General features: G+C 38.2%; 1 protein-coding gene across 3 annotated transcripts; it reads left to right on the forward strand.

Annotated features, from left to right (window-relative positions):
• The first annotated feature begins 286 nt into the window (after positions 1-286).
• SIKE1 (suppressor of IKBKE 1) lies at positions 287-6381 on the forward strand. Of its 3 annotated transcripts, none has more exons than XM_054512665.2 (5): positions 290-543; positions 768-873; positions 1768-1910; positions 3275-3388; positions 5912-6381. In XM_054512665.2, exons 1-5 carry the CDS (start codon positions 373-375, stop codon positions 6011-6013), a joined length of 636 nt encoding a protein of 211 aa, XP_054368640.1. In that variant the 5' UTR covers positions 290-372; the 3' UTR covers positions 6014-6381. The 3 variants fall into 3 exon arrangements, with proteins under 3 accessions (XP_054368641.1, XP_054368640.1, XP_045752837.1); XM_045896881.3 differs by having other exon boundaries at positions 291-531; XM_054512666.2 differs by lacking the exon at positions 3275-3388 and having other exon boundaries at positions 287-543; positions 5912-6149.
• The last annotated feature ends 10445 nt before the right edge of the window (positions 6382-16826 follow it).

The raw sequence follows: 16826 nt of genomic DNA on the forward strand, positions 1-16826 counted from the left end.
AAAATTAAAAAAGAGACTGAGCACCAAAAAAATTTAAAAACCGATTACTTAATAACAACCCACATCAATCAAAACGCGTAGGGACCAAGAAACTCGGTCCGCCCAGCCGCAAACCAGCTGGACCGCCAGGTCCTGGGAGCCAGAAACCAAGGGCGGGGAAGGGCCACGCCTGTGGCTCCGCGCAGGGTGAGGCTGCCCAGCGGCCGCGAGCTCAAGCAGGTCACCCGCAGACTGGGCCGCCACTGCGCAAGCGCATATGGCAGCTGCCGAGGCGCCTTTTAAACGTACCGGAAGTGACGTTTGTAACGCTGAGCCAGGTTCAGGGAAGACTCGGGTAGGTGAGCAGGGCAGGGGCTGTGGTCCTGGGCCACTATGAGCTGCACCATCGAGAAGATCCTGACAGATGCCAAGACGCTGCTGGAACGGCTGCGGGAGCACGACGCGGCCGCAGAGTCGCTAGTGGATCAGTCCGCCGCGCTGCACCGGCGAGTGGCCGCTATGCGGGAGGCGGGGACGGCGCTTCCGGACCAGGTCGGGCAGAGGGTAGGGGGCCGTGCCCGCAGGATCTGTGCACCCGGGGGGTGGAGGGCGAAGGAAGGTGGGAACTCGGCTTTAAGTTTATGCCTAGTCTCAGAGGGTGGCGGTGAGACCGTTCTGCGGGGTCGGGGTTGAGAATGCTGCCCTGGAGCCCCGATTCCTCCTCCTTCGGTTGCATCCGCGGCTGTTCTCCTGTTAACGGCGCGCTTAGTCTGTCTCTGTTTGTCCAGTATCAAGAGGATGCATCCGATATAAAGGACATGTCCAAATTCAAACCTCACATTCTGCTGTCCCAAGAGAATACACAGATTAGAGACTTGCAGCAGGAAAACAGAGGTTAGTCAGGCCTTTTGGTGTAGTTATGATTCTCTCATATCCAGTAATATTTCAAAAGTTCTTGTCAAACTAACTATTCACATCCTGTATGTATCTCCAGATTACTACTTTTAAAAGAGTTATTCTGTGATGGCCCAGTAACAATAAAGTTCGTTACATTACCCTTTTTAAGGTCATCGGATTTTGTATCTGTAGGCAGCTTATCAAAGGAGTGCTTAGTAGAGTTGAATTATTGCATAGCTTATTTATGTATCCGCATATGGATATTTGCACAAGAGTGTTAATATACTCAAGGGCTTGAATTTTTTATGTTTAAACATTAATTGAAATAAACACGTTAAGATTGAAGAGGTTTTTTTTTTTTTGAAGAGGTTTTTTAAATGTTCCCGTGCAAGGTGGAAGAACTGAATTTTAGCCTCAGGGTATATATTCTTAGGCTTCATGAGTACATTATTAATGATAGCAGTATGAAGTTATTTGTATATCAGTTGACAGCTTTCACATGTATCATCCCATCGTATTCTCATATCTTCATTTTGATGTAGATAAGCCCTAGGTACTTAATATTACAATGCAGTTAAGAAATAGGCTCAGAGAGAGTAATGATTTGCATAAGAGTAGTAGTAAGCTAGTAACTCACTGAACTGAAGAAATCAGTTCAGTGTCTTCTGATTCCACATCCCATGTTGTTTCTACCAGACTATGCTGCCTCTGCCTAGAAAGTTATTTTTCTCGTAGACCTTAACTGTTGAGTTTTATAGACTTAAACACTGATTATAACTTTGCATTCACAATATCTCATGGAGTGTCATAAAATTACAACTGTTAAGAGAGTTTTGGCTTTGGGAGCTATCTCTCAGACGTCACTGCCAAGCGATTTTATTTTTTTGATAGAGCTATGGGTTTCCTTGGAGGAACACCAGGATGCTTTGGAACTCATCATGAGCAAGTACCGGAAGCAGATGTTACAATTAATGGTTGCTAAAAAGGCCGTGGATGCTGAACCAGTCCTGAAAGCTCACCAGTCTCACTCTGCAGTAAGAAACTTTGATGAATAAATTCTGAATGAACGGGATTAAAATCTTGAACGGGATTAAAATCTTGAATTGTTTAAAATTGATTGCTTGTTTTTGAAGTAAGCTTGTTTTCCTTTCATGTTTATCACATTTGCTGTGGATTTTGCTGTAGCTTTGCAAGAATATGAATAGAAGGGAGTAAGGGGCTACTCAGGAGCTTTTTTCTTTCAGTGGGACTAAGGTTCCTCACTCCCGCCTGCCCCAAGATCTCTTTTTTTTTTTTTAAGATTTTATTTATTTATTTGAGAGAGAGAATGAGATAGAGCATGAGAGGGTCAGAGGGAGAAGCAGACTCCCTGCCAAGCAGGGAGCCCAATGTGGGACTCGATCCCGGGACTCCAGGATCATGACCTGAGCCGAAGGCAGTCGCTTAACCAACTGAGCCACCCAGGCGCCCCCAAGATCTCTTTTCAAGATGAATGGATGCTTATGCAAACATAAGGCAAGGTATTGCTGAAGGTGCTCAGTAAATACTTGGTTATTACTGTACTTTCACTAAAATATAAGCTCCTTGATTGTAAGGAGCATGGATTCTTCTCTTATCCCTAACACAGTACCTGGCACACAGCAGGCAGTCAGGTTTACTGACTGTTAAACTGAACTACATAGCATTATACTATGTTGTTTGGGGAGAGGTATGGTTTTTAAAAAATACATGGCATAGTTTCTACCCTTTGGTTGCTTAGGTTTTAATTTGGGAGAACCAGTAATTGTGCTTAAGTTTGTAGAGTGCTTCACAGGTGTCATTGTACATTCATATGTACTATATCATTTAAGCCTGGATTGATAGATTGGCACCACACTATCTGTTCCATGAAATTTATGAAAGATAAGTTTCATCTTAGATTCCTTTGAAAGCATTTTACGGACTTAACAAAAGTCTTAGGGAACAGGAATATTTTAAATATGTGACTAGCTCTCAAAGTAAATAAATAAATAGCTCTCGTCCAGAAAAGAAAAATAAACTATTTTCTGTAATCTGGAGGAAAAAACTTAAACCTTAATACGGTTTAGCGCATGTGAAAAACTTTGGAAGTGATATATCCAAAGATAGAATAAGGTACCTTGGAATATGGTAGGCTTCCTGCCAATAAAAGTATTCAGTGGGTGGTTAGACTAGAATCAATCTTGAAAACAAATTGTGAATACCACAAATGACTTTATTATGGCTTTGCCTCTAAGGACTCAGATTACGGTGAAACTCCTGTGTAACTTCTTAGCATAGATTAAATGCACTTTCTAACATCATAATGCACAAGTTCTCATGAACTTCATATCTGCAGAAAAGATAACTTTTTCACCTTTTTTTCTTAATATCTTCACAGGAAATTGAGAGTCAGATTGACAGAATCTGTGAAATGGGAGAAGTGATGAGGAAAGCAGTTCAGGTGGATGATGACCAATTTTGTAAAATTCAGGAAAAACTAGCCCAATTAGAGGTAAGGTTGTTGCTATTGTAAGCTCACAATATTCAGGGAGTTTTCTCAGAGTCTGGAAGGTATGCCATCACTATCCTAGCAGTGTATTGATGTTTTCTGTGCGTTCATGATTTAAAATTAAAACTCCTCCTCCAGGGGCGTCTGGGTGTCTCAGTCGGTTGAGCGTCTGACTCTTGATTTCAGCTCAGGTCATGATCCCAGGGATGTGAGATCGATCCCCGTGTTGGGCTCCACCCTCAGCTTCTGTCTGCTTGAGATCCTCTCCCTCTTCCTCTGCTCCTCTTCCTGTTCCCTCTCTCTCTCTCTAAAAAAATAAAATAAATCTTAAAAGAAAACAACTCCTTCTCCATACCCTTTTCAGGAAAGTAAATATAATTAGCAGCAAACAATGAAAATGCCAACTATGTATTGGCTAGAAATTGAGATATTATCATATCAAGAGGGTAGAGAGAGTGGAAGAGACAAATTACATGGGAGCTAAAATCCCTCCTCTGGGGACGCCTGAGTGGCTCAGTTGGTTAAGCATCTGCCTTTGGCTCAGGTCATGATCCCAGGGTCCTGGGATAAGAGCCCCACATCGGCTCCCTGCTCCATGGGGAACCTGCTTCTCCCTCTCCCTCTCCCTCTGCCTGCCACTCCCCCTGCTGTGTGCTCTCTCTCTCTCCCCCTCTCCTCCTCGCTTTCTGACAAGTAAATCAAATCTTTAAAAAATAAAAAAATCTGGGGAGCACCCAGGTGGCTCAGTCGTTGAGCGTCTGCTTTCAGCTCGGGTCATGATCCCAGGGTCCTGGGATCGAGCCCGACATCAGGCTCCCTGCTCAGAGGGAGGCCTGCTTCTCCCTCTCCCACTCCCCCAGCTTGTGTTGCCTCTCTCACTGTGTCTCTCTCTGTCAAATAAATTAAAAAATAAATAAAAATAAAAAATAAATTTTTAAAATTTTAAATAAATAAAATCCCTCCTGTCATAAAAGGAAGTCAAATAGGTAATGTCTGAAATTGATCAAGAAATAGCAGAACAGGCATATTAATAATTATTAATTATTCCTCTATTAATTATGGAAGTAAGTACCAAAAGAAATAGATAAAAGTATTAAAAATGGGGGCGCCTGGGTGGCTCAGATGGTTAAGCGTCTGCCTTTGGCTTGGGTCATGATCCCAGGGTCCTAGGATCGAGCCCCACGTCCGGCTCCTCGCTCAGCGGGGAGCTTGCTTCTCCCTCTCCCTCTGCCTCTCCCCCTGCTCATGCTCTCTCTCTGTATCTCTGTGTCTCAAATGAATAAATTAAAAAATCTTAAAAAAAAAAAGTATTTTATAAAAGTGGTTGCCTTTGGGGAACAAAGCCAAGGGTCTGCCGTTTATTTTATAAACCTTATAGGCTTGATTTTTTAAAAGTTATTTTTGTGTAATATTTTAATTGTAATAGCAATAATTTACAAAAAAAAAAGGCATAGGGGTATTAGTATGCCTAGAAAATTATTAAGAAAACACATTACAATAGATGGTTTGAATGTTGCTTATTACTAGATGCTATCATGGTGGGCCCTTTGAGAAATAACAGAAAGAAAAAGATAGGATATCCCTGCTCAGAGTCTAGTGAAAGGAATAAGACTACTACTTATATGATATGAAATGGTTTATACATGCTAGGAGAGATGCACAGTATTAAGGGAAGCACTTTATGTGGTAGGCGATTTAATGACCATGGGCCCAGACTCTTGGTGAAGCCTGAGGATGCTATGGTTTACCAGAATTTCCTGCAGAGAGAATAAGGATGAAGAGTGCAAGCTGCCCTACCTGGAAATCAAAGGGAGTGACAGGGTCCCAAGTAGGAATTAGGAGTTAGTTAAAATGATAGAATGACCTTATCTACACTATCCCTGATTTACTTAGATATGGAAAGAGCCCTAAGGAAATATGGGACAAATTTTATTTATATTTTAAGTGGAAAGAACACAAGCTTCAGATTGAAACCCCAGCAATACCACATCAAAGTTCTCTGAATTTGGACAAGTTTTTGGACTTTTGTGAGCTACAGTGTCCTTATCTTAAAGAGAACATGGATGTGGGCAATGGTATCTGCCCTACAGGTTGTTTTGAGATGATATATGTAAGACACCCAGTGGTACCTGACTTTCCCAGTGAGTAGTCTCTTCCCCTTTTCCTTTCTCCAAAATACCCAGGAGAGAAGATTGAGCAGAGTCAAAATATTATTAGGAATGTAAAAGTTAGAAGAAACAGTAGTACAACTTGTGGGAACCACAAAAAGTATGACAAGCAGTGAATTCCTCAGGTGGAGGGAGGCTTTTTTTCTTTTTTGTCCTAAAACAGGGCATGTAGAAATTACTTGGGAAATGTATGTTAAATGATTAATAATTCGTGTTTTAGGAAATTCTCAGTTATTTTGTTTCCATAAAATGTTTAAAATTAAAATAATACGCTTTCTATTCCTGGGCCAAAACAATGTATTCTGATGCAGTTTAACAGTCAAAATACCTGAAATAAACAAACTTTTTTTTTTTCCAGCTTGAAAATAAGGAACTTCGAGAATTATTGTCCATCAGCAGTGAGTCTCTTCAGGTCAGGAAGGAAAACTCAATGGCCACTGCTTCCCAAGCCATCAAATAACTCAACTTCTGAATGACAGCTGGAGATTGTTTATCAAGGAAGGAAGTTATTATCTTTCGAGTATTGTCCATTTAGTGTCTTGCCTCAGACTTGATTTAGTGTTGATTAAAGGTATCAGGTGGCAGTTTAGAATTCGCAGTCAAATTGGCTGTCCACAAAACGGTTTTTGGGTATGTTCGTGAAAATACACACTGAGTTTCACCATTCCTTTCTCTAAGAGACTACTTTTAATTTTCAGTTGTGGGACCTCAATTTATATAAACCATTATCGGTTCCTTTTTGTTTCTTCACATCTCTCAAACTTAGATCCTTTTATTATAAGCCAGCAATTTTATTTTATATAGGATTATAAATTACAATTCTAAAAAATTTTTAAGAGATTAGCTTTTTAAATGTATTTGGCATAAACCTAGATTTTTTTTTCCATTTGAGAAAAGTAATACAATTCCACACAACTAGACTGGCAGATTCTCTGATTTGTACATTCACCTCCTTTGAAGTTTTAAGTCTCTCTGGTGCTAAGAGTTGGCACTTTATGACCTGGTGTCTTTATTCTTAATTTGAGAGAACCTACTGCTAGTCCCCAAGAAACATACTTGAAAATAAGTAAAAGTAGAGTCATCATATTGTTCAAAGAATCCAGAGAAATTTGTCCTGTGTGTGTACACATACACATGTACTCTTAGTTCAAATGCTGAAAGTAGCTGTTACTCTATTAGATATTAGTAGTCAATTTTTCAATATTGTCCTCCTTGGAAAACTTCAACTTGGGTGGTTTACTCAGTTGAAGAGCATATAATGGGTTTATTCACATCATAGTTTTTAGGTACTACATTCTGTTTAATTTATATATAACTTGTATTTTATAGTTAAGAACCATCACTTACTTGGATGTCTTTCATTACTAGTACTGATAGTTGGCTTTCTTTTTAGATCCATTTTTCATGAGGAAGCAAAGTTTTATCACCTAATGAGAGTTATCACATTCGTTGTGCTGTGTAGACAACAAAGCAGTGTTGAGATTCAAATGCTGAGCAGTAAACTAGCTCACTCATCAATTCACTTGCCTATCTCAGTTTAGTCACATGCCAGATTTACAAATTACTTCATGTTATACTATCAATTTAGGTTTGCCCAAAAATAATTGAAATAATGAATCCTAAACCTGTCCATATTTTCCAATAGCACTAAGCACCATACTGCACAGGAGAGACGCAGTATTAAAAAGAGTTTGTTGTTAGTGTTTTGTTTTGTTTTTTTTTTAATTTTATTCTTATGTTAATCCCCATACATTACATCATTAGTTTTAGATGAAGTGTTCCATGATTCATTGTTTGTGCACAACACCCAGTGCTCCATGCAGAATGTGCCCTCCTCAATACCCACCACCAGGCTAACCTTGTGTGATGTAAAATTTCTTTTGTACTGCCATAAAGAAGTAACTCCAGTTAAAACAATAAAACCTCACTAAGATATCCTGAAAGCATCTGATCCCAGTAATACTGAAAGGACTTGGCCTATAGTGGTGGTCTTTAATGATTAGGTATATGTCATTTAAGAAACTCAAATTTCTATTCGAAGTCCTGCATAGAATTTGAAAAATACTTCCACCCCCACTGTAGGCATTTTTATCTTGTTTCCCAACAGTAAGTAAAACTTAAGTCCAGCCATTTGGCTTGAGGTATATGCCCTAAGTGCCACTGTGTGTCCCATGGTTCCACTCAGGAAGCAGGTACCCCTACATGATATGTCAGCTGCCATGGCCAGTTTTCAGTAAAAATGATAAAGTCATCAAATGGCCCATTAAAGTATAACATGGTGTCTCTTTATCTACCTTATGTTCCTTTAAAGTTGTTTTTAAAGTTGTTCACATCTCAGATATCAGGATAAATTTATGTTAACTTTTCCCCCTGGCAAATCAAAAGCTTGAACTTTGAGTGAAAGAGCTCTCAGTGCCCTACAAAATGTAAATTCTGGCTGGTGTTAATACAAATACATCATTTCTAATAAAAACATTTTAAGAGTAATAGTTAATTTTACTCAGTAATGAATCTACTTATTAGAAAATACAAAGGTTTATTTTTCACATATATAGCAACCTGTCAAGTAGGGCTTTTCATAAGTATTTTGTAATTAGCATAAGGTGGTCAGCAGTATAACTCTACAAATAGCTGTTTCTAAAATGGTTTGAGATTTCCTCATGATTAAAAATCAAAATTATACAATTACAAATCATATTATAAAATTAAAACAGTTTGGAAGTACCTTGAAAAATGCTTAAAGATTATCCACTTTTACCTTAATAATACCTTACCTTTTACCTTGACTTACAGTAATACATTATGCATAATTTGATTCAAACTTTGAAGGTCTATTTCAGTGTTCCCCAAAATGGTTTGCTGACAACTGAAATAGAAATTAGGGAATGGGATCTAGGAATTTGTATTTTAATAACTGTCCCAGATAACTTCTAAGGATACTAGTTTGAGAATGTCTAATCTATGTACCAGACACTTCATTCAGGATTATGAATAGAAAAAAGGTGGGGGAAAGGCCTTGACACTTTTTGAAGAAAAATTTGGTAGAGAAGACAGATATACATATAATTACAGTGCAATGATACATCCAATATGAGGATGTATAGGATACAGAGGAGGGGCTATATGGAGGAGAAAGCTTGGTGCTTTCTAGTTATCATATAATCTCCATTTTAACTATACCTCATTTTACACATACTCAGGCACAAGGAGATTATGCTATATGTCTAAACTAGAACAAAGATTCCAACCCAGAGAGACTCTTAAACATATTCTTAACCACTAAGTTAAGATGCCTTTAAACGCCAAATACTGGTTGGAGTTCAAGTGGTTCTTGATTAGCAAAATCTATTTTTAGTAATAGTGCAAAAGAAATAACCACAGCCCATATACTAGAAAATATGAATTCAATAAATGCAGTCATAACTAATGAGACATATTTGTCATCTCTTTCTAGAATGATGTAACTGAGAGCTTGTATGCACACAACTGGCATGGACAGTGTTTAATTAGTGGTCTTACCTGTGTACGGAAAAGTGCAGTTCTGTCTTTCAAATCTGCCTCCTTAGTGTGTGGCTTTTCATCCTTCATGTTCTTTTGGTTACAAAAAGGTTGGCGCTGTATCAGATGTCTTAGCCATATTGAAGGCAGGAAAAAAAGGGAAACGGCCTATGCCAACTGTGTGTATACTCTTATGATGAAAAGCAAAGCTTTCCCAGAAATTCCAGACAGATTTCCCTGTCTTACTTGCCTACCTCTTTAAATGGTTACTTCTATTTGCAAAGGCTGGGTACATAGTTGCCTCAATCAGTATTCAAGGAGGAAAGAGTATTGAGAAAGCAATTAATGATGTCTGACAAGTCCTTTTATGTTGAATAGTTTTTAACAAATGAAAGCATTAGCTGACAGTGTTGGTGTTGGGTAGCCAAGAGAATGGGCTATGGCAGACAACTGTCATTTCTTTTCTGGCTGCCCAATATCCTTATTCCTATCCTGTTTAGGGAATCCCTCATCTAATGAGGCAAAGCCTTCCTCCTAAGAAATTTGAAAGTGTCAGATAAATGTTTTCCCGGCCTCTTTTGCAGCTAAGGAAGATGCATCCACCTCAAACTTTAAAGTTAGGCAAAGAAGCAGGAAACTGTACAGAATTCTTTGAGCAAAGGCCTATAACACCGGCTACTATATGCAGTTCCACAGAGGAGCAGCAGAAGTGGCTTTAATGACATTCAGTATCCAGTGTCAGCAAAGTCAGTGGTGTAAGCGGCAGTGTCTCTGCCACATAGTGGGATCTTCACTGAAGGAGTTATCTGAAGTGATTAGAAGCTCTCTAGCCTCTAATTCTGGTTTTCTGGCTGTCTTAGAGATCCTGAGGATTGCTTATTAGCCTTCTAATAAAATCACTTTTTGTTAAAGTTATTCCTGAATTGCCTATAATTAAGAATGCTGATTGATAAAATAAGCATAGTTTTAAACACAACCATGCCAGGAGCACCTGGGTGGCTCAGTCAGTTAAGTGCCCAACTCTTGATCTCAGTTCCTGTCTTGATTTCAGGGTTGTGAGTTCAAGCCCCTTGTTGGGCTCCACGATAAGCGAGGAGCCTACTTAAAAACAAAAGAAAACAACCATGCAAATATAAATTTTGTCAATACTTTATACATAGTGTTATACTTACATTTTAATATTTGACACATAAAAGGATGTGTAACATGCAAATAAATAGATTATCAAACATAATCATTTGTCACCTAAGAATTAGAACATTACCCATACTTTGCATTTATCTATTTGAATTCCTCTCCTGTCTCTCCCCACCTCCCTACTCCCTCTTTTTCATAGTTCTCTCACATGCAAAAAGACCTAAAATATGTATGTATCCCTAAAGTGACATTTTTTAGTTTTGTTCCTTTTTGAGTTTTATAAAAATGGTATTGTATGTTACACATAGTCTATGGGGATCTGATTTTTTTCACTCAACATTATGTTTCTGAGATCCTTTTGTTATACATAGCTGTCATTTATTTCCACTGATGTACAATATTTCATTGTGTGACTATATAATAGATTGTTAAAATACATATATAATAGTACAATTATGCATTTTTAAAATCCTTGCTAATATCTGACTAATTTTTAATTCTCCATCTACCTCATTTAGATTAGATACATTTCACAATAAGCAGTCATATTGCACATTTTTCAGCTATTTCACTTACAGTTGCCTCAGCAACCTTCAGAGGGAATTAAGTAAGGACTATTATCTGCTAATATAATGGAAAGCAGATCATGCTTTTTCTTTTGTTACAAAGAATCCTAAAGAGGAGGCAGAATCTTCAGAGCTTCTGAATGAACTACAATTCACTCAACATTTGATCTAGCCTCCTGAAAATACCGATCCTAAGATTCATTTTTTTTTTCATATTTTAACATCTCTGAAATTGGGATAGGTCTTATACATGTAGGGGTTTGTAATGTAGTTGATCCTAAGCAAAAGCAAAATTGGCCGTTCCTGATGGCATGACTGGCCAAAGGTAAGCTCTTGGTATTTTGGTCAAGAAACTTTTAAGGGGCGCCTGGGTGGCTCAGTTGATTAAGCATCTGCCTTCGACTCCAATCATGATCCCAGAGTCCTGGGATCGAGCCCCACATTGGGTTCCTCGCTCAGCAGGGAGCATGCTTCTCCCTTTCCCCCTGCCTGCTGCTCCCCCTGCTTGTACTCTTTCTCTCTCTCAATCTCTGGCAAATAAATAAAATCTTTAAAAAAAAAAAACTATTTTAAGCACTATTTGAGAAGGGAACAGGGGTTTAGCTGTTGTCTGTGAACTTTCCATTCATGTGAACCTTCTTGTAAGATCAAGAGAGTGCCAGCATAAGAACTTGGAGTATGGCTGTATTCATTCTCTATTGCTATATAACAGATTACTGCAAATTTAGCACCTTAAAGCAATGCCCATTTATTCTCTTACAATTCTGTAGGTCAGAAGTCCATGCAGGGTTTAACTAGGGTCCCATCTAATGATCTCACAAGGCTGAAATCAAGGTGTCAACATAGGCTAGCATCTCATCTGAGGCTCTGGGCCCTCTCTCAAGTTCACATGGTTGTTGGCAAAATTCATTTCTGTGCAGGGGTAAAACTCCTAGGACTTCACGGCCAACAGGAGATCATCTCTCTGACCTCCCTTGTCTCCCACCTCTAGACTCCCCTCATAAAAGCTCACCTGAGGGGTGCCTAGGCAGCTCAGTCAGTTAAGCAACTGACTCAGTTTTGGCTCAGGTCATGATCTCAGGGTCCTGAGACTGAGCCTTGTGTCGGGCTCCACACTCAGCTCAGGGGCTGCTTGAGATTCTCTCCCTCCCGCTCTGACTCTCCCCTCACTTACACCCTCTCTCTCCTCTAAGAATAAATAAATAAAATCTTGCAAATAAAAAAATAAAAGCTCACCTGCTTAGGTTAGGCCCAACCAGAAGAATCTTCCTCTTGATTAACCCAACTGATCAGAGATCTTAATTACAACTGCAGTAATCTCTTTGCCATAAAGGAGATAGGAGGTATCCTCTAATATCCACAGGTCCAGCCCATGCTCAAGAGCAGGGGATTATACACAGCATGTACACTAGGTGGTGGGATTCTCGGTAGCCATTTTAGAATTCTGCCGACCACATGGCTTTTAGCAGCTTGGAATAAAATCCTGGATACAACAATGAAGCACTCCTAGGACATCCTGCATTACCAGTATTCTTGGTGGCCCAAGAATAATTCTGTGAGGAAAAACCTGCACATATATGAGCCAAAAAGAGATTCAGCAAGATCAATGTATGCTAAAATTAGTGAACTAATTTTTAGTTCATTTAAGTACATTTTAATACATTTAAGCAGAAAAAGGTGCTTGCCTAGTCTCTTGTTAGTTTCCTAGAGTTACCATAACATTACTACAAATGGATGGCTTAAAACAACAGAAATTTATTCTCACAGTTCTGATGGCTAGAAGTGTGAAATTAAGGTGTTGACAAGATTGGTTCTTTCTGGAGGATCTAAGGGAGAATGTGTTCCCTCTTTTCTAGCTTCTACCAATTCTTGTATTCCTTGGCTTCTGGATATAGTACTGCAATTTCTGTCTCGTCTTCATATAATGTTCTCCCGATATGTCTGTGTCTGTGTCCAAATTCCCCTCTTCTAAGAAAACCAGTCATTGGATTAGTGTTTACTGTAATTCAGTATGATTTCATCTTAATTTGATTACATCTGCAAAGACCCTATTCCCCAAAAGGCCACATTCTGAGCTTCTGAGTAGACATGAATTTTGAGAGGACAATTCAATTAAGTATAGTCCCAAAGTTTCTCCCCCCCACCCCAAACATTTAGTAATTATAAAGGAAAAATAACAACTTTACTTACGAATAATCCTGGCAGACTCCACTTTAACCAATTGATTAAGGCAAACATCACTAATAATACATTTCAACATCTTATGACCCTTGATATGAGGCAGTGAGAAGGGTACATAATCTAAATAATGTTTCAAGGGAAAGATCAGATAAAAACAAGCAGAGGGATGTTTACAAAATAACTGACCAATGTTGTTGCAAAGTATTCAGGTCATGAAAGATAAGGAACTATCATAGAATGGAGGAGAGTAAGGAGACATAACAACTAAATGCAGGGTGGGATCCTGGATTTGATTCTGGAAAAGAAAATGGATATTAGGGAAAAAACTGACAAAACCTGAATTAATTTTGTAGTTTAGTTAATGTTGTGTCAAGGTTAATTTCCTTGTTTTGAAAGTTGTTCTATGGTTAGGTAAACTTAACATAATGGGAAACTGGGTGAAGAGTTTATGAGAACTTTCTATACAATTTTTCTAATTCTTTTGTAAGTCTAAAATCATCTCAACAGGGACACCTGGGTGGCTCAGTTGGTTAAGCATCTGCCTTTCGCTCAGGTCATGATCCCAGGGTCCTGGGATGGAAGCCCTGCATTGGGCTCCCTGCTCCGCAGGGAGCCTGCTTCTCCCTCTGTCTGCTACTCCCCCTGCTTGTGTGCATGTGCTCTCTCTCTCTCTGACAAATAAATAAAATAAAATATTTAAAAAATAAAATAATCTCAACAAATACATATTCTCCTGATTACTAATGAGGCTGAGCATAATTTCAAATGCTTATTTGCCTATACAATTTTTTATTTTTTTTATTTTATTTCTTTTAAACAAGATTTTATTTATTTGAGAGAAAGACCATGAGCAGGGAGTAGGGGCAGAGCGAGAGGGAGAAACAGACTCCTCGCTGAGCAGGGAGCCCAATGCAGGGCTTCCATCCAGTGAGCCACCCAGGTGCCCCTATACAGTTTTTTTTAATGTAGACATTCAAGTCATTCCCCCATTTCTTTTCCTTGACTTTTTCTTATTTATATGTATTAATTTAGTATATAGTCATGATACTAATACATTATCAGTTTTACGTGTTGCCTTTACTCTCCTAATTTGTTGATTTTTAATTTTTTTAATGCTGTCTGTTGATCAATGACTATATTAAAATATAGTCAAATTTAGTACTACAAAGAAAGAGATTCAGAAGAGTTAGGCTTTGTGAAGAAGTTTTAGGAATACCTTCACCAATTTACTTTGCTTATTTATTTTGACTTTATATACACACAAGAGTGACACATGATAAAAACGTTTTTAAACTTTTATCTAATTAAACCTAAACTACATCTAAACAAGTTTTAAAGCACTCCATTAATAAATATAAAAATTCTAAGTAATAACAATATTATGTCAGAGTGAAATGGCAACATATTTTCTTCCTGCTGGTGCACAAATAATGATGTATCATACAATCAATACTGTCTTAGATTTAATGAAATGTATAATTCATTCATTTGATGAATATATATTAAGTACTTACTGTTATATTAGTCCCTGTCCTAGGTTTAGGGGATGCAATGATGAACCAGAGAACTGAAGCCTGGGCTATTGTTTAGGAAGAAGAGGAATAAACAAATTCATAAATGTGTTAATTTTGGATAGCAATACATGTTATAAAGACAATAAAACAAGATAATGTTATAGAGAGTGACAGCAACAGTGGGTACTTTTACTTTAGAGAAGATCTTTGTGAGGCAGTAACATTTGAGCTAAAAACTGAATGATGAGAAAGTGCCAAAAAGTGATGATTGGTAGTGGTGGCGGGCACCTGGTTGGTTCAGTCGGTTGAGCGTCAGGCTCTTGGTTTCTGCTCAGGTCATGATCTCAGGGTCCTGGAACTGGGCTCCATGTTGGCCTCCATGGCCAGTGAGGAGTCTGCTTCAGGATTCTCTCCCCCTTCCTCTGCCCTCCAACCACGAGTGCGCACGTGTGCATGCTCTCTCAAATGAATAAAATAAATCTTAAAAAAAAATAAGTGATGATTTGGGGAAAGAGAATTCCAGATGGAGGCAACAGTAAATGCAAGAGTTCTGAGTAGAAACAAATCTACAATGTTGGAAGAACCAAAATAGCAATGGAATTGAATCATGGTGAACTAGGGGTTAGAGATTTAGTGGGAACTAGGTCATTTAGGGCCTTGTAGGCCATGGTAAAAGAGTTTGGATTTTAAGTGCAATTGGTTTTCATTAGGATCTAATTTAAGTTTAATTAACAATATTTTTTTGTTCCACCTTTCCCTTTGGTTAACTGATTCTCAAAGCTAAAGTGTTATCGTGACTACCTTTATAGTGCAGCGGCTTAGCATGTCCACATAATTCTTGCCTTAAGTGCAATGTTGACACTTTAAAGGAAAGCATATAGTTTTTGCATTATTCTTATTTAGATTCTAACATTTTATTACATATTGCTTCTTATTCTTATTTACATAATGCATTTGAACTGTTGGGGGCTTGTTAATGAATACAAAGTTTTAGAATGCAGGATTCTAGGACTAAATCTTAATTATTTCTTAATAAGAAGAAATGATTATTCTTTATGAAAGTTTCTGCTCTAAGTGGTGTTTTCCTGTTCTAAAATCTTGAATATTGATCCCTTTACTATCCACTATTACCTAAATTTTATAAAAAGAAGTTCCCTTTATCTTCCCTAAATAGGAAGGACATAATGTCAGAATAAAAACAGTCCTTAAAATCTTGAATAAATTTAGCCTTATTTTTTAAAAATCTCCACATTGACCTAATTTTTCTCATTTTATAGAGAACTTACAAAAATCTCATCCTAGGAGCGCCTGGGTGGCTCAGTCGTTAAGCGTCTGCCTTCAGCTCAGGTCATGATCCCAGGGTCCTGGGATAGAGCCCCACATCTGGCTCCCTGGTAGGCAGGAACCCTGCTTCTCCCTCTCCCACTCCCCGTTTGTGTTCCCTCTCTCGCTGTCTCTCTGTCAAATAAATAAATAAAACATTTAAAAAAAAAAAAATCCTGGGGCGCCTGGGTGGCTCAGTCATTAAGTGTCTGCCTTCGGCTCGGATCGTGGTCCCAGGGTCCTGGGATCGAGCCCCGCATCGGGCTCCCTGCTCAGGGGGAAGCCTGCTTCTCCCTCTCCCACTCCCCCTGCTTGTGATCTCTCTCTCACTGTGTCTCTCTCTGTCAAATAAATAAATAAAATCTTTAAAAAAAAACCTCATCCTATACAGCTGCCATCACTGCTCAAGAAAACCTTACAAATACGTAAAGGATGGTCACTTTTGATTGTCAAATATACTCTAGAGACATGTGCTTATTGATATTTGTAGAGAGAGAAAAAAACCATAATCATAATCAATTTCATTGTCTAAGTTTCTCAGAGAAGAAAAACCAATATGATAAATACCAAAAAATAATGTATGCATTTTTTTTGTTTCACGTTATTCCTTAATAGACTAAATACCTCCTCAAAATCCATGACTACCCCTGTTGTATAGGAAAAGGTTTCCCAAGTGACTTCACAAATTTCTGCTTTAACTTATTTCTGTTTAAAAAAATGAACATAACTATATTTTTGAGCTTTTTAATTTGACTTCAAAATTAATCTGAAAAAAAATTATTGCTGCAAAATGTAGTGATCTTCTAAAAATGAAGCCAACCTCTAATTATGGGTAGTACTTGTATAAAGAATAAATCACTTAAACTAGTGATTTAAATCAAATGACTCCATCTTTTGCTTTCTTGAATGCACTGGAAGCTAAAAAGTATGCTTCTGGATGTATGCATATTTGCATTTTCTGGTAAATGTAAACTGATACTAACTATGGATTGAGGAGGTATTTAAAGGCAATTGAGACCATCAGAATGATGAGGATGAAATGGTTATATGATTT

This window comes from Mirounga angustirostris, unplaced genomic scaffold (assembly GCF_029215605.1).
Source record: "Mirounga angustirostris isolate CCGP_5_RB_7025 unplaced genomic scaffold, mMirAng1.0.hap1 SCAF_4, whole genome shotgun sequence".
Lineage (NCBI taxonomy): Eukaryota > Metazoa > Chordata > Mammalia > Carnivora > Phocidae > Mirounga > Mirounga angustirostris.